This window comes from Vitis vinifera, chromosome 3, assembly GCF_030704535.1.
Source record: "Vitis vinifera cultivar Pinot Noir 40024 chromosome 3, ASM3070453v1".
NCBI classification, from domain to species: Eukaryota; Viridiplantae; Streptophyta; class Magnoliopsida; order Vitales; family Vitaceae; genus Vitis; species Vitis vinifera.
In genome coordinates, this window is record NC_081807.1 from 7,930,498 (window position 1) to 7,949,451 (window position 18,954).

The 18,954-nt window shown below is 31.8% G+C and overlaps 1 protein-coding gene across 1 annotated transcript; it reads right to left on the reverse strand.

Annotated features, from left to right (window-relative positions):
- Positions 1-7,402: 7,402 nt before the first annotated feature.
- On the reverse strand, positions 7,403-10,751 carry LOC100258422 (serine carboxypeptidase-like 18). Its single transcript, XM_002266318.5, has 14 exons — positions 10,639-10,751; positions 10,380-10,525; positions 10,046-10,122; positions 9,835-9,957; positions 9,591-9,693; positions 9,203-9,240; positions 8,998-9,099; positions 8,827-8,913; positions 8,592-8,750; positions 8,434-8,505; positions 8,236-8,354; positions 7,771-7,884; positions 7,577-7,631; positions 7,403-7,486 (listed from the first exon to the last, which is right to left on the reverse strand). The coding sequence occupies exons 1-14, from the start codon at positions 10,749-10,751 to the stop codon at positions 7,403-7,405; spliced, it is 1,392 nt and encodes a 463-aa protein (XP_002266354.3).
- Between the last annotated feature and the right edge of the window lie 8,203 nt (positions 10,752-18,954).

An 18,954-nucleotide genomic window follows, 5' to 3' on the forward strand; every position in this document is an offset into this window, starting at 1 on the left:
ACGCACAAGACAGTATTTACGTGGTTCGGCAATTTGCCTACGTCCACGGAGTTGTAGGGATATCATTATTATCAAAGAAGAATACAGAGTACAACTTTTGGCTACAATATTTTCTCTCTATATTTAAAACACGGCAACAACACTACAGTAAAAAACCCTAATTACAAAAAGCGGTTCCACAATGGGCTAAACGGGCCCAAATTTTTTTTTCCTAGGGATGCTGCCCCCAGACCCCCAAGAGGCTTGTCCATGAGCGCTTCGACTTGGGCCTATCGACCCAAGCCTTTGCTCCATGAACTAAGCCTCAGTAAATCTCCTATTAAAAAACCATGCAATATTATTCGAGTCGGGTCGTCAAACCGGATCAAACAAAACTAGGCTCCACAAAGCCCGACATATGCCTCCTAAAATTGAAAATAATCCCATATGAAATGAAAATGGAAGGCATGGGTAAAAATAAATTAATTCACCTCTACCACTTTAGGAAATAGAAACCAAAATTCAACTGGGATAAATCCAGTTTTTTTTAATTTGCTACTAATTTTAGACTTGGTTCAGGATAATTTTACTCTTTCGGTTTTAGTTATTATCTCTAATCATCATTTTAAAATATAAAATGGAATATGTTTAAAAAAATTTAAAATTTAAGAACACTTTTATTGAAATCATTTTGATAACGATCAAAGTTCTTATGTGCATAAAAAACTAACTATTAATCCTCAAATTATTACTTATCTTTTTTTTTTTTCAATTAATACAATATATATATATATATATATATATATATATTTTAAAAAATAAAAAATAAAAAATAAATTTGAAGGTGTTATTTTGGGAAGTTAATAGATTGTAAACAACATAGCCAAAAAAAAAAACAAAAAAGTTAAGCTTCATTATATAGTCTCCATTTTACCGTTCACTACAACAAATGTGGGTTTTTTCCTAAAAAATTTTGTCCACAAAATTTTTTGTCTCGAGGTTGTTGCTATAAGTCTGTAAGCAATTATTTTTAATTATAAAAAATGAATTTTATAATCAAAAGCTAAAATTTCATCACAAGATAAAATTTGTGGTAATATGTTATTTTTCATCACAACATAAAATTTGTGGCAACACCATCACTTTTTCCCACAAAACAAATTCATATAGAAAAAATCAAAATTTTCCATGAACACAAAATTCATGTTAAAAGGTCATTATGAAAAATATTTATAGTTACCGATTAAATTCCATCATAAAAAAATTGTGGCAAAAGTTTATTTTTAATAAAAAAATTTATTTATTTATTTTTAATAATACTAAATTTAGTTTATTTCCATTATGTATTTAGTTCATTTTAGTCATTCTCATTTATGTGACTTATCTTGTAAATCTTGCTTTTGTTATCATTATATCTAATAGTTTCATTAGAATTATCTTGTTATGTTCTATTCCTTTCATGCTTTGATGGTAATTCCACTTTATATTCTGATATGGAGTGGGCTCATTGTCTCCTAGTGGGCCCCTTTTTGGGCCGGTCATTATGTGTAGAGTTGTATGCGGGGCAAAAGGATATATGTTCTAGTGTAGTTTTTATTTTGAGTGTCTTCCTTTTATATATATATATATATATATATATTATAAATAATTAAATATATTATTGATTTGATATCCTATCAAACATGTAATATAGATCATTTAAATGTAAAGTAAAACTTAAACTATTGAATAATAGTATAAACATATGAGTCCCAAAAATAAAAAATTTGAGACTGAGGTACAAAGTAACAAAATCAAGATATAAGGAAATGAGACCAACATACAAAATAATTGAAACATTTAAAAGACAGAAGTCAATACAACTTTTTTTTTTTAATATATGATATTTTGTTATTAGCACTTTTTTCATATAGTAACAAAAAAAAATCTTTTTAACACAATTGAATAACCCAATTATTATTTCTTAAATTTTCGTTCATGTTCTATGTATCAATATGGATATGACAATTATCTCTTAACTCTAATTAACTGTTACTATTATAGGAAATGATAGGAGGAACTTGTATCTAAAAAAACTTAGTTATATTCTCACCATTCCATTGCTGAAAACATTGAGAGATTTACTCAAGATAAGGCAGAACTGTTTAATGAATTTGAAGCTAGAGAAAGTAGCGAGAAAGCCACCTATAAACCATGGCAGAACATTATTTAGGCCTATATTCTAGAGCTGTGTGACCCCTCCCTATATAAGGCAAAAGGATATGTTTTTAACAATAGTTGTTTTTTGAGTAAAATATTGGGAAAAAAAATTACTTGGGTGAGTTTTTCTTGCCTTAACAGTAGCAAATGTCATCTGATATTTGTTGTGTCCATACTCAACTTTGCAACCCTGCAACTTGATCATCCACAAAGCATGGTTGCCAGTCAGTAGTAATATTTAAGTTCATAGATGATATACATGCTTGTGTACCAAAATATGGAATAAGCATATCATGATCACTACTGTGGGAAGAAATGAAAGGATTATGTTAGTTAGAAAATTGCAAATAAGCCTGCACATACATTATATATGGACTTACTTTTAACTATGGAAACAAGCCCATGTGACAATACCTGACATAAAGGCATAAATCTAAAGTTTTGATGGAGGCCCAGACACAAAAAGGAAAATTCATACTCTCGAAATAGATTACTTTTCCTTGTCCCTTTTCATCATTTTTATGGTGGCTAAGACCAATTTGCTTCTTCTAGTAAATAAATATATGTTATAATGTTAGTTTTCATGTGCCTTGGGTGCATTAAGAGTTACATGAAAAAACCAAGTCATAGATTCCTTACAAGATTGATGAGTTGTTAACAACTGGTTCATGAACTTAGGCAATCCATATGAGGCTTTAGTGTACTACCTCCTAATTAGAGGGATAACTAGTCTAGATCATCGAGATAGATTTCCTATGATAAGTGTATTAGTGTGTATGGTTATACATAGAAGAGAACCTACAATAAATCATGACATTGACTATCAGGTAGTCATGATTCACCAAACTAATATATTGCATGACTCTTAACCTTGAGAGGATATTAAGTTTATAATGAAATCAATGAGAAACTTTGACCTATAGGTGAGACTCTAAAATAGTTATATATTTCCTATGGATTGGGTTAGTCCTATTGATGGAGGTTGGGAGAAATAAGTATTCTCAATAGAGGCACCATGATACATATCTCATAGAATTGAAACAACATTTCCCTTTGGGTGATCACAAGAACATGTGACCATGAAATCTATGACCACGGTAATTCCTTAATGACCACGGTAATTCTTTAAGTAGAATTTGACATATGGTCTTTATGAGTTAGAGTATGTCTCACATAATGAGATGATTTATAACTTAAGGATTTGAAAAGTGATTTTGAGAGGATGATACCATTTTTATCATTAAATCATAGATAACATTTCATGGGGAGTTTGCATGCTATGGGTAGTAGGTCATAGACTTGAGCTATGTCTCATTGTAATATCATAGGATATTAACCGACTCTCTTCAATGGAGTGTTGAGTTAACTTCATAATTAAACTATGAGGGAGCTAGTATTTTCCTATAGGTCACAATGGTCCCGCTTGAGCTCCTAATTCACGGTGACACGTTTACTAAGGGTTTTTGGGTTTATCATTTATAAGTGTGCATAAGGGCATTTTGGTAAAAGTGCGAGGTTGCACTATATCTTATGAATGGACTTTCTAGATTGGACTAATGAACTAATTGGAGCCTAATAGGGCTAATTAATTAATTAGGACTCCAAGAGGACTCGATTAGATGACCCAATCTCAATTTAGGTTCAAGTCACTTAAGCCCACAAGGAAGCTTATAAATACCTGCTTAGAGGTTAAGGCTTAAGGCTTTTAACATTTTCATCTCTCAGATAAAAAAAAAAAAAAAAAAACCCTAGCTATCCTTGAGAGAGAGAGAGAGAGAAAGAGAAAAGTTCACCCTTCTCTTATGCCAAGATCCATGAAGGGAGAAATCAAGTGGAAGATTATTGGTTAGACGCGAGATCTATGATGATTACCATGAATTTAGCATCTTCTTCAAATTGGATTTGATTTAAGAAAATACAAATCACAGTTATGGTTCTTTGATCTTTAGATCTATGTTAGTTATGTGTTTTTCGCTGCGTTAGATCTAGAAAAGTTTGGGACTAGATTTCATGCACCCTAATAATCTAGGATTAGGGAACAAAGTAATTCGGGGTTCCTAACAATAATATTATTATAAAGTCCATTAATCTTTTAGAAGCTAAGATAGATAAAAATACTAATGAAACAATAGTATGAACAACACCTTTTAGCACGAAGACTGATGATTAAGGAATTGCTTGTGCAACATATATTAAGAAAATCATAATACAAAATAGTTATTCTAATATGTTTTTTAATAATTTAGAAGATCAACTCAACACATTAAGATAATTTTTATTAAAAAAATTATAATCCTTTATTTAAACCATTTGAGTTATCTAAGAAATTTCAAGAAAACCCTATACCATACCAAGATCTAATAAAAAGAAAAAGTGATAAATTAAAAGCATTAAATGTGAATTTAGTTGTTCCAAACACTCTACAATCCTCTTACACAAGACGAAGTAATGTTATTGATGAAAACATTAGCTTAGATGTTGAAGTTGATGAAATAGTTGAAATTTTTAAAGAAACTTAGAACCAAGAAATTTCTATGATTAAGAATTTTTAAAATTAGGAAATTTCTAAGAATAATTTTTACCCTAGACCAACCTTCCTTGAAATGCAATGTGAGGAAAAGAATTAGTATACACAAACATCATACATCAATGGAGCCATTTATGAATGAAATATAGATAGGATGATTGATTATATCATATTAACTAAACTTCAAGAGATGACTTTGGTAGGCTAACCCTATAAATGAATATTTTTTATTGATCTATACTTGATTATTTACTAATAAAAGATGAAGTTTAATTAATTTATTCTCTTAGTTCAAACAATTCTTTAACTTGTAGCTTAAGGTTTGTTTGGTAACTATTTTCGAAAAAAATTATGAAAAATAATTTTTTGGAATAATTTTTGAAAATTGTTCTATGATTTTTGTAATAAAAAAAAAAGTTTGTTTAGAAACCTAAAATGTGTTTAACCTATTTTTAATATTTTTAAATATGTTTCAAAATAATTTTTATATCTAATGTTTTAATTTTAATCATTCTTTATGTTTGTATAATTATTTCTTAAAACAACCCTTAGAAAACAACTAAAACATGTTATCTGAAAACACCTTGTTTTTTATTCTTAAGAATAGAAAACAGAAAACAATTTTTGATTGTCAAACGTGTTTTCTATGTTTTTTGTTCTGGAAAACAAAAAACTATTCTCAAAAACAATTTTCAATTAGACCCTTATATTCTTATTTCTATGTTAAGCATTTATTTTTTACATAAATAAAAATGATGTGGCTATAACGACACTATTTTGTATTTGGGGATAAATATAAGATAGACTTGTGACTTTGTGTTATATAAGATAGGCTTGTGGCTTTGAATTATATATTATAAACTCCCTTTGAAGAATATGTTAACCAAAAACTTAAAATGTTTTTAACATACTTTTAAATATTTTTTAAAAAATAACTTTTATATGTAGTATTTTCTTTTAAATCATTCTCCACATTTATATAATTATTTTTTAAAACATTGAGAGAACAAATAATTTTTAAAAAAGAAGAAATGTTTTCTATTTTTTGGTTATCAATTGTGTGTTTTCTTGTTTTTATTTTTATTTATTTTTATTTTGGAAAACAAAAAACTATTTTAAAAAATAATCAACAAAGTCTTATGTTTTTGTATGACACCCAGTTACACAATAATGAGAATAGGCAATAAAAAGCACAAAGTAAGAATGCATATATTTATGTGGAAAACCTTAGACAAGAAAACCGTGAATAGAGAAGAAAGAAATCCACTATATCAAAAAATTAGTACAAGAGGGAAAAGTTGCGAACAATTACGATAAAAATATAATCATCATAACCCTAAAATTATGCATCATCACACACATGCATACACACATATAATAATAATAATAATAATTAATAAAATAGGTCCATATCACGCTACCACCACAAACTTGCCAAAAAATCTCATAATTATAGCTTTAATATATATGTTACGCTACAAGCTTTTTGAATTGGACCAAATAGAATTTGGATTATCAAACCCTAACACATCTCATTGGCGTAAGCCGTATAAAGTTTAAATTGCTATAGAAGAATAGAAAAAGGAGAACATACAAGCAAGTTATTACTCAATTGACTTCAGTATATTGTCACTGTTACACCATTAAAAAGATAATGAGGGATTATATTTAGGGCAAGCCACTCAAACAACGAATTAAATAAATTTTGTATTGCGGAGCAAACCACGTATAAACCATGACAACATGTTGCTTAGGCCTATACTTTGGAGTTGTACACGAGTCAAAAGATTACATATTTTAGTTTAGGATCAAAGTATCAAAAATCGACAAAATATCCATAGTTGGATTTTATTAAAATTTTGGAAAATATTGAACAGAAATTTGAAAAAAAATGATAATATGAAAATTAATTAAAAAAAAACTCATAGAAATGTTATAAAAAATCTGAAAAAAAATAAAATGAAATAATAATTCATGCATTGAACTTAATTTTTTAAAAGATTGTATGACAAATATTTATGTTTCTTTTTTATTTAATTATTGTAATAAGATAGAAAAAGACTTATTAAAAAATTATCAATTTTTATATTTTGAATATGAATTTATTTGAATTTAAAAATAAAATAATTAAAATTATTTTATTCATTAAATTAGATTAGTGAATTTTATGGCCTATAATTGTAAGGAACAAACTAGCCTCATAGGTAAGGGCCCTCCCCTTTTACGGGTGAGTGCCGGGTTTAAGCCCCAGATCCCCATCCTTTCCTATCCCCTTCAGTAAGAAAAATTGCATCGGGACTCACACCATACCGGGCCGGGGGTGTGCCCTTCTAGCAATAATGATAACTCGAAACCATTGAGTTAAAACCCGCAACCCACATTTGTTTCAAGGGTTGCTTGCCTGAACTAAACTGTTGGCTCCAATGATCATGATAATTATTATATTTTCAATAATCATTTTAATGGAATTTAAAAATAAAATAATTAAAATATTTTTAATAGTTTTTTTATGAATATAAAATGACAGGTGGGTTCGAGAAATTCACCCTATTTTTTAATCCTTGAATAGGAAAAGGCAGGAGGAAGTTGTAACTAAGAAAATTTTATTATAATATTCTCTCCATCCAATCATTGAAAACGGGGAGAGATGCATGTTACTCAAGATGAGGCAGAACTCCTTAATGAATTTGGATCGATCTAGAGAAAGTAGTGAGCAAGCCACCTATAAACCATGGCAAAGCCTTCCTTAGGCCTGTATTCTGGAGCTGTGTGACCCGCTCCCTGTACAAGGCAAAAGGATATGCGGTTCCCTTTAGTTTTTATTTGAGTAAAAAATTGGAAAAAATAATTAGTAAGGGGAGTATTTCTTACCTTTACAGTAGCAAATGTCATCAGATATTTGTTGTGTAAATACTCAACCCTAAACCTGCATAAAACGTATGCTTAGAAAACTAACAATACTGGTAATATTGATGATGATGTTGGGGATGATGATGATGATGATGATGATGATGAACGGAAGAAGTTAAGAAAGAAAAAAGAAGAAATGAAACTTAGAGACCAACCCTGCAACTTGACCATCCACAAACCATGGTTGCCAGTCTTCAGAAATATTTAAGTTGAGAGATGCTATCCATGCTTGTGTACCAACATATGGAATAAGCATATCATGATCACCACTGTGGGAGGAAATGGAAGGATTGTGTGTGTTAGAAAATTGCAAACAAAAGGATATAAGTCAAAAACTCCACACCATTTAAGTCTGCCATTGGATTTTCTGCCTATGTTTTTGATTCCTAGTGTCTTTTCCTGATCCCCTTTCACCATTTTTATTGCTCCCAGGACCAATTTGCTTCCTCTAATAAAATAAATATGCTATAATGTCATTTTCCATGTGCAGGTTAGTGGAAACTTCGTATTCCTTTTGGACTCGTATGGAACTGTGATGAAAGAATCTTCGCCTGATGTTTCATGGCTTGTATATTGGTACAAAAAACCAAAAAGAACAAATAAAATCTGTGAGATGTTACCTGTAAATCAGAGCTCGATAAGCTTTCTTAGTGAGATTTCGATGATAATCAACAGAACTGAAGACATTAGAAGTGTAAGACAAGCTTTCATTGCATCTCACCCAGTCCTTTACTGTTCCCTGCTTGTCATGATAAAATTATTAAGTGAAATTATTTCAAATCTAATGTATCTTTTACAGCTCTGAAGAATCAACTTGCCTCTCGAACGTGAAGAGCCTTTTGGACGGTTTTATCATTAGCCCAGAGGTAGGAAAACACGTAGTTATAACTCTACAAGAGAATAAGCTGTTTCATTATACATTTCCATGTGTCCGGAGCGTTACAAAAACCAAAAATGTGAGCCGACAGGGGATTACCCGGCACCATGGTTCAGGTTTTTGAGGTTGAGAAAGGAGTAAACCTATGGAATTGATTTCTTGGAGGGAACTTCGATCCAATTTTGATGCATTTGGATTTGGGGACAACATGGCACACGAAGGTTCCAATATGTGTGCAGAATATATTTTATTGATACACTGCAGACTCACAGAAAACAGATCTTAATATCAATAAGAAGTTGACAATATTGTAAGGCAAGAGGTCTCACTCCACCTGTGTGTACACTTTGAGATTGTTTGTGCATTCTACATTGCTTGGATCTACATATACATACTTCCCGTTGCAGCTTTCTTTAAGTTCCTGGAAAGGCATAACAAATCAATGTAAGTTTTGGAGTTATATCTGACTTAAGTATTAAACCCAATCGAGAAGGGGGATAATCACCTCATAGAGCTCATCTGAAAGAATTCCTACTCGATGAGTGTATTCAATTCTTGAATTGAAGTCACTAAAGTGATCTGTTACTGGGTTTCCAATCGTGTATCCCTGAGTCCAATTGAAAGAAGAGCACATGGATTCAAATGTAATCTACAAAACTTCAAACCATTATGCGCAAGTCACACTGGAATCATAAAATTAGATTACATACTTGAATATTCATTTTTGGCTCTTTCCCTTCGTCATTGCCTGCAACCAAAAAAAAGGGGGCAAGGAAATTTCACTTGGACGATCGGGCACCATATTAGAAAAATATGTAGTACTCTTTTTGGAATGAAAACAAAGCCAGTGAAGCCCAAGTTCCTTTCGGCCTAGGGCTGGGCATGGGCTCAGATGGAACCCAATCTGAAGGCCTGAAAGATTCCAAAATTTCCGGCTCAAGCCCAGCCCAATTCTGGCCCATCATGCCCTTCTTTACATCTCCATTTACATGTATTATTTGTGTGCTCAAATATTAGGTTAAACAGTGTTTTTATACAACTCAAGAAAATATTCCCCTTTCCTAAGCCTTACAGAAGAGTCATGATTGATTGACATACCATTGGATATTTCCTGAACCACCATGGGGATGATTATGCCTGAATACGAGTCACCACTGACATAGAGTGGATTTTTCTGAAACTTGGGGTGATTGATAAGCCACTGTGTATCACAATACAAAAAGCCAAAAAGAAAAACAAAAGTCAAAGATTAATGGTCAACAAATTTTAAAATGCCATCAAACTTAAACTAATAAAAATCACCCTTTCATTATTTTAGATTGTTTAATGTATATATGCTGACCTTCCTTAGAAAAGCATAGATTTGTGAAGCTGATAGTGTGTCGTTCATGTTGTAACCTTCTGCAGTTCGTGAATAGGAGAATCCAGTGCCCACGGGCGCATCCAAGAATATCATACTGGCTAACTGTAAATTTATTCGAGTCTTGGCATCAATATATCACATAATTTACATAACCATGCATCAATGTACAAGGCTGGAATCTCGTATCTACCTTTGTCCATGAGTATGGGTTCAATTTAAATGTTGGCAAGTTTTCATTGGATTTCGCATAGTCGAATGACAATGGACCTACACATAAACATATATATCATTTTGCCCTTCATTAATCACATCTTGTGTTGATTCAGCTCTATTTTATTTGAGTCCATTCATCATCTATGCCATACTTTCTAAAATTAGAACAAAAAAAAAAAAAAAAAAAAAAAAAAAAAAAGAAAAGAAAAAACGAACTTTCGGAACAAATCTTCCCTAGTGTGTCACCACATTATTTATTAAATTTTATTTTCTTTCCTCCAAATGAAGTAAACTAAGGATAAGAAACATACCAACTTCATATACAAGACCAGAAAATGCTGAACAACCAGGACCTCCGGTGAGCCAAAGCAATAGAGGGTCATCTCTTGGATTTCTTTCAGACTTGACGAAGTAGTAGAATAACTGCACATCATCCATATCATCTACTCCAACATACCTTATTCCAAGTCACATCACAACCCACATTAGCTCCTAAAGCTTACATCCTGGAAGTTTTAAGTTCAAACATTGAAACATAACACGTAAATTAAAAAACAAATTGTAATATACCCAGTTTCAAGTTTGAAGGGAAGGTTTCCTGGGAATCCTGGAAGTGCCTTGATGATTGACTGCGAACTTGCAATACTGGAGAGGACTAACACAAGAACTAGACGGCAGTACATTAGTATTGTACCCATGGAACTGCTGCAACAAATGAAGCTAATCTCTCCGCAGCTGGTGGTGGCCGTGGTGGGAATGGCTTGAAATGATGGTTCCTTGCCCAGAAAATTCTATATGTGCATGGGTAACGGAGCATACATAAGTGGAATGACGGATGAGTTCATTGTTTAATCAATTAATTATTATATCCATGTCAGGATTGCAGTTTTTCTGATGTGGTAAAGCTGATTAATTATAACGAGAACTTCAGTTGCTTGCATGAGTTGTCACAAGGAAGAGGAAGGGCTCCATTATCTTGAGTCTTTCAAAAAAATGATGGAGTCATCGTTGTCAGCGTAACGCAACTCGTGCCTTCTAAAAGTCAATAGTTAATAACAAATTGAGGTGGGCATTTGATCTACCATTCCCCAACCAAATAAGCCAGTGTTATTCGTTTGGAATGGTAGGACAGAACGCCTCGCATTGAGTCAACTGACAGTATTGAAGCCATCATTTTTTAAATTTTGATTGTCAGTTTTTAATTATCACGTGGAAATATTCAAACTTTATTTACTTTTTTATTTTATTTTATTTATTTTTATTTTGACGGGCAGTTGATGAAGCAGGATACGCATAATCCACCAATTATCTATCTTAGACAATTTTTTTTGTCTCTTTATTTCATTCTCTTTAGATTGCTTTTACAAAAATAAAAAAATAAAAAAATTTATTGTAACACATTAACTAAATAATATTGAAGGACTTCATTTGATTTGGTTTGTATTTTTTCTTTTTCTTTTTTATTTTTTTAGTTTTGATGGTTTTGGGCTTGGTAGAAATTAAATTAGATTGTGTAAGGAATCAAAAGAGTAATAATTTTTATAAAATCATTAAACTAATTATCCATTTGAATACATTATTTGTTTTCTACTTTAAAATAAGAAAATAATAATACTTTGTCTATAAAATACAAAAACTCTAAAAAAAAAAAGAAAGAATGAAAGGCTATGTTTGATTTTCAAAAAATTTGAAGGAAAATATGACGGAAAGAAAATAAAGAGAAAAAGTAGAAGAAAAAAAATTTGAAGGAAAATAAAATAGATTTAAAGTTTATAAATTATTTTTATGTGGTTTTTCAAACTCATTTCATTTATTTTTCTTCATTATATAAAAATTAAATAACTTTAAAATTCATAAATTTCTAACTAATTTTAATTATATTTTATTTTTTTCATATGTTTCATAGAGAAACAAAATATGATAAAATAATTTTTCTTAACATTTTTTTTCCTTAATACTTTCCATGAACCAAGCCTAAGGTTTTTGATAAAATAATTAATTATTGAAAAATAGTAAAAAGTCTTAATTCCACTTTTTAAGTAAATTTAATAATACAAATTATAAACCACTTAAAAACTATTGAATCCATTTAATTAGATAACTAATTAACTACAAAATAAATGATCTATAATTTATTCCATTTTTATCATTTTTTTTATAAAATAAATATTTTTATGGTTGGATTCTTTTTATAATAAATTTAACCTCTTTTAAATTAAAATCTTTTATTATTGGTTACTGGATACAATAGAATCAAAATCATAAAAAATATTTATTTTAATTGATTTATAAAATTCACTTTTAATGAATTTCTTTTAAAAAATCTACAACCTTTTATTTCCTTATATTTATATTTTTTTTTTATAAAATAAAGATTCTTATTATTAAATAATTTTATTCTACAATTTATCTTCTTTTAAATCAATTTTCTTTTATCATTGTTTCCTTCATATAATAAAATTAAAATACTAAATAAAAATCTGTAAATGTTCAAACTTACATGGGGAATAACTCATGATGGAAATTCTAAAATAATTATGAGAATTCCTCAACTTTATGTCAAAGGCAAAGGAGAGAAAAGAAATGAGAGAAGCTAGAATGATGGGGAAGAGAGATGTTTGCCTCTATGTTACCCTACAAGAGCTTTAAATAGAAAAACTTAATGGTCCTATGGAACCATGTGAATGAAACCTCTTGTAGGCATGTGCACCCTTTAACTTTTGTCAGGAGAATTTTACTATAGCCATTTAAAGTACTTTTGTTTGAAAAGTCTTATCTTCCTGTAGGCGTGTAAACTTACTACAATTATGTGAAAATGTCGTAACTTTTGTGTAATGAATCTTATCTTCTTGTAGGCATCTTATATTCCCATAACACATTATTTACTTATTCATTATATATCACATTGTCCCAGGAGCTTGAAGGTATATATCAAAGCCATGGATATGGTTATTGAGTTTATTTTAGGACTTCATCTATCAAGAGTTTTGCCGCCACTCCTTAAGGTTACTTGTTGTATCATGCACTTCTTGCAATGTTTCCCACACTTCATACCCCCCTCTTTCTTCTTAAGGTAAGGTAAAGGGCCAGGCATGGTGGGTTAGGAGCATCCTGTTGGCAATCTTTTTGGCTTGACCAAGAAGTCTTATGTCTTCCGAGTTGCACAACGTTTTAACCAAAAGAACTTCTTACGTAATTCATATGTTTCTGTATTTATGACCAGAAATTGTTTCTTGATTTCCATTTCAAAATGTTCTTTGGACTTTTTATCAATATGAGGTGATTGTAACATAGTATATATGACTTGCAGGGAGTTAGCTTCTATTATTTGCTTGGTACGAAGGAGTGGAACATGATATTGATTCATGGTTGGGCTTGTGGATGGACTTGCTTCACCTTTGAAAGGGCTTAGTTCGGATCCAAATGCTGCAAATGAGGGCAAAGGCCATGTCTTGAGGTTCGATCAAAGGTTGAGTTAGTTGCTGGAGAAAGCAACATTTTAGTATAGTAGTATTCCATATATAAGATAAATACCAGAGCGATTATTCTCCTTTAAAAACAATCTTATCCTAATCAAACCACTTTATTTATTTATTTATTTTTTTAACCTTATCAGATACTCATTAAGAAGGAGAGTGCTTTCGGAGTCTTATCTTCCTATAGATGTGTAAACTTACTACAACCATGTGAAGATGTCTTAACTTTTGTGTAATGAATCTTATCTTCTTGTAGGCATCTTATATTCCCATAGCACATTATTTACTCATTCATTATATATCACATTGTCCTAGGAGCTTGAAGGTATATATAAGAGCTATGGATATGGTTATTAAGTTTATTTTAGGACTTCATCTATCCTAAGAGTCAATGATAAAAATATTGATTTTAACAAAGATATGATAACTTGATTTTATAGATATATCAGGATATATTGGGAAATATTGGTGAATATTTTGACACAAATATCGATGAATATTTTGACACAAAATATTGACAAACGAAAAATTGATTAAAACTCATAAAAATGTTGGAAAACTTTAAAAAAATTATATAGGAAGTAATATATATATATATATATATATATATATATATATATATATATATATATATATATATATATATATATATATATATATATATATATATATATATATATAATTGAGATATGAAGAAACTAATATATCAATAATATAATTTATGACATTTTATAATAATAATAGGCGATAGTTGAAAATGCAGTTAATACCTAAATGATAATTTATCTACTTTACAATATATGTATAATTATTATATTTGTATTTTAATACCTAGTTTATTTTATAGAGTCATCACATTTTTCTAATGTTGTTCCACCTACAAAACAAAGAACATAAAAAATTGATCAAATAGTTGAATATCCTTGTGGAGAAGGAGATATAAACTTCTCTAATTCATTCAAACATTCTGGAATCCCTAAAATTTCATAATATATACCCTCTAGAGCATCATACTCATCCATTCCTACTAGGATCACTAAGATGGAAGAAGGATTGATGTCCTCAAAACTTAAGAATATTAAGTTACCAAGAGTTAAAAGCCACACAAACATGACATAACCCTTCTATTCAGAAGATAAGAAGCCACAACATAAGAATCAACTTATATATATATCACCCACATATTCCCAAATGATCGATTAATGTGATAGATCAATAAGGAGTTATTAAGACACTTGTTAATCACCCACTTATTAATCACAACCCACTAGTGATTAACAAGGAGCTATTAAGACAAGATTTCTTCTCAAAAGAAAATGAAGGAAAAAGATTGTGGTACTTCAATAATGTCTCCTAAGTGTTTGAATATTTGGATAAACAAAACTCTCATACACTTTCCAAAATTCATGCTCTTAAATATAAGCTACTCACTTGCAATATTTGGAAACACCCCCAAAGTGGATATAAAGGCAACCATGAATGAAAATTCAAAAGAGATCATGGTATACAATGCCTCCACTTTCAAAAGAAAAAGAAAAAGAAAAAGATGATATCAATTAAGGGGAAGTCAAGTTGTGTTGTATGTAGATCAACGAGGTTGTGTTAATAAGAAATTCGATGATTTTAGAACAAATTGACTAGATGTGTACTTTAATCTGACCAATGGCATGACTGAATCTCTTTTAAGTGATCAATTTTGAAATATAGAACTAGACAGTAAGTCATATTTCCTTGAAAGTCAATAATCGTGTTTCTATGTTGACTATCTTATGCACTGATGGTTATGCATTAGGTTTTGAAACCAAAATTATGATTAGCTCTGATATTTGGCCTTAAAACTTCCTTCTTGATGGATTGATATATATTATCTAGGAAATTCACTTGGTATATTACTGATCAATCTAATGTTGAGAGTTTAAGAGCTTTATGACTTTGCTCCAAAGTGTTCTTCTTGCCATTCTTCAATTCTTGTGTGATTTAGTTTAGTTTCAAATTGTTAGTAAGTGTTTTTTTCACTACTTATTTCTGAGTTCCTACATCACAGCTCAAGTGATGTCACCAACACTCAAGCTTTCTTTCTAGTGCTTTAAGCTCTCAAGCACTATAAGTTATATCCAATGTTGCTTTGAGTAGTTAGACCACTCGAGCGCTCTAAGTTGTTCCTATCATCGTTTCTAGTACTCACGATGCTTGAGCACTAATCTACATCAAGCCCTCTTACAATGTATAAATACCATTTTCCAATGCACCATATTCACTTTCCATTCATCCTAGATTGTTCAAGCAATCTAAGATTCCATTTCTTCGTCATTTGAGATCTGTTTACTTCGTTTTTTGCATTTTTGTTCGTATAGTATTGTTCAGTACTTCATTTATAACATTTCTAGTGGATTAGTTTTCTTTCGTAGTTTTCTTAGTTTTTCTTAATTTTTATGTCTAATCGTATTTCATTCACTTAGTATGGCTAGTTGTAGGCCTCAGCGTGAGGTGACCCCTTTTGGATCACCTGAGCCCATTTAGGGCATTGCTTTCTAGGGTTCTTTTAACTTAGAAGACCTCCCAATGGAGTGTTTCTCTGTTAAGAGCCTCATGACCATTTTTATGCCTCTTTTTTTAGATTGTTGCATAGAGGTCAAGTGTCCTATTGACCTTCATGCTTTCCAGGACACTCATTTCCTTACCATCATTCAACAGCGAGGGTAAGAGACTTTGTTTTCTCTTCAGGGGACCTACTACCCCTATCTAGTGTAGATGTTCTATGCGAACATGCACTCCATCATTGTCGGTGTCACTTTTAGAGTGACTATGTATGACCAGTCTTTCCTTGTCTCCTCTTGATCCATCCAACATGTACTCAACATGTTGCGACTTTAGGCTCACGTTCCTTTCTTCTCATTGAAGGTACAAACTCTCACTCGAAAGGAGCTTGATGCTATCCCAACCACTCTTTACTGTGCTCCTTGCCATTTTCCTTCTTACATCTCCATCGTTGGCTTCTCTAAGTCAACATGGCTCTTAGCTACTTTCTTCACCTACTTCTTCTACCCCTCAACTCATTGTACCCATATTTGTCGATTGTCTACTAGGTTCATTCACATTATTCTCACTAGCCAGTAGTTTGACATTGGCCATGTTATCTTGGACATGATGACACTATACCCTGATCCATTTTACTGAGACGGTGACCTTTCATTTGCCCTCCTTATCTCTCGAATCATGGAGGATATCGAATTTGAGATCGATCCTACTTTGGTGGTTTAGTCTTCTCATGTCTTCTTGGATGAGAACTCTTGGGCTAAGCACTATAGCTATGTGTATGATCCTATAACACCCCCTACTCCTTATGACCCTCAGGATGTTGCTCTTGTTAGGATAAAGCCCTTAAAAGCATAACATGATGTAATAAATTTGGAATTCATTATTTATTTAATGATATTCCAGTTTCACTTTTATCTATCCTTATTCCATGTATTATACTTTATGAACATTCTTGTCTGCATCTTTTGCATTGTACATGACTTAGGCGCATTAGGAGTTGCACAGAAAATCTAAGTCATGGGTCCTTACAAATAGATGACTTATTCACAACCAATTCATGGGTCAAGGAAACCCATTAGAGGTTGTAGTGTGCCACCTCCTAATTAGATGGGTGATTGGTCTTGGCTATTGGGATGGGTTCCCCATAGTGAGTGCACTAATGTGTATAGTTACACTTTGGATAAGGCCTATGGTGAGTCATAACTTAAGGTTATCAAGTAGTCATGACCTCACCAAGCTGCTTCATTGTGTTGTCTCTCAACCTTGAGAAAATATTGAGTTTATGCTAAAGTTAGCAATGACTTTGACCTACGGGTGAGATCGTAAGTTGATCATATATTCCCTATAGATTGGGTCATTGTTCATGGAAGTTGGTAACAATAGGTATTCTCAATAGAGGCACCATGATATTTCTTGGGATTGAGATATTGTGTCCCATTGGGTGATCTTAAGAAGATGTGTTCATGGAAACTATGGTCATAGTAGTTTCTTAAGTGGAACTTAACATAGGTTCTTTGAGAGCTAATATATGTCAATTGAACACACAATAGAAGGATCTATAACTCAAGGATAGTAGAGGTAGTCTTGAAAGGCTGATAGTTTTCGCCTTGTTAGACTATGAATACTAGTTCATGGGGAGACAAAACAAAATGGATAGCAAGTCACGGACCCAAGCACTTAGTGTCTCGTTGTTATTTACATAGGATGTTGGAGTTCAATTGATTCTCTATAGTCAGATGTTGAATCAACTTTAGAATTGGATTTTGAGGGAGTCGGTATTCCACTGGGTCCTAATGGTCCCCATTTTGAGTTCATATACCTTGTTGGCATGGGTTATGAGGGTTGAATTGGCCCTAGGTTTACTTTTATGCATAAGGGTATTTTGATAATTATGTAAGGTTGCACAAAGGTAAGTGAACAAGGTCTTTAGATTGGATTAATTGATTAATTAGTAGGCCTTGTTGGGTTAATTAATTAATTAAGACCTATTTTGGGCTAGATTAAGTGACCCAAGCCTTTAGTGGGCTCAAGCCACTTAAGCCCAATAGAAAACCCTATAAATACCCTCTCAAAGGTTAGGGTTTACATAGTTTTGCCAGAGAGCCATCTTCCATCTCCATAGAGACAGAGAAGGAGTCATGACCTCCACCCCCCTTCCATCTCCATCGGAAGTGTGTAAAGATCAAGGCTTAAGTCATCGGGCTGAAGACTTCTGCTTTACGAGACTTCTACGATGTCGATCTTCATCTTCACCATGTGGTTTGATTCAGGAACATCCGAATATGAGGTATGGTTTTTGTTAGCACTTTCTAAATCCTTTTAACGTATAAAAATGTTATTTTTCCACCGTGCATAGGATTTAGAAAAAACCTAGGATAGTTATGTATATTCCTAACTTGATCCAAACTTGGGAAACGGAGAGATCCGGGTTTTTCTCATTAGCTCCAACTCAAGAGGTAGCACAGAAGGCTCTTACAGAGAAGGATGAGCTCTGAATAATAGAGCAAGATGCTTCGATTCCGAAGATAGACTTTCCCGAGCTAACTCTAAGAACTCGCTCCAATCGTAAGCATGCTAGTGCTTCCTGAGCTTCTCACTCTACATCGACCTCAGTTGACTCAACTTCCAAAGAGATGATGGATTCCATGACTCGTCTTCACTTGAGAATGGACTTATAAGACACTCAGCTTCGTGAGATTTAAGGTCATCTTATATTATCTCGTGGATCCACTCTTAGGGTGCCTTGAACTCTGCTCTTTTTCTACCTCCTCTTGATGCTTAGTGTTGATTTTTATTTATATATATGTTGATCCGGATTGTTCTCTTATTATATATCTCTTGTATCCATAATTAGTTTTTTTGAATTATATAT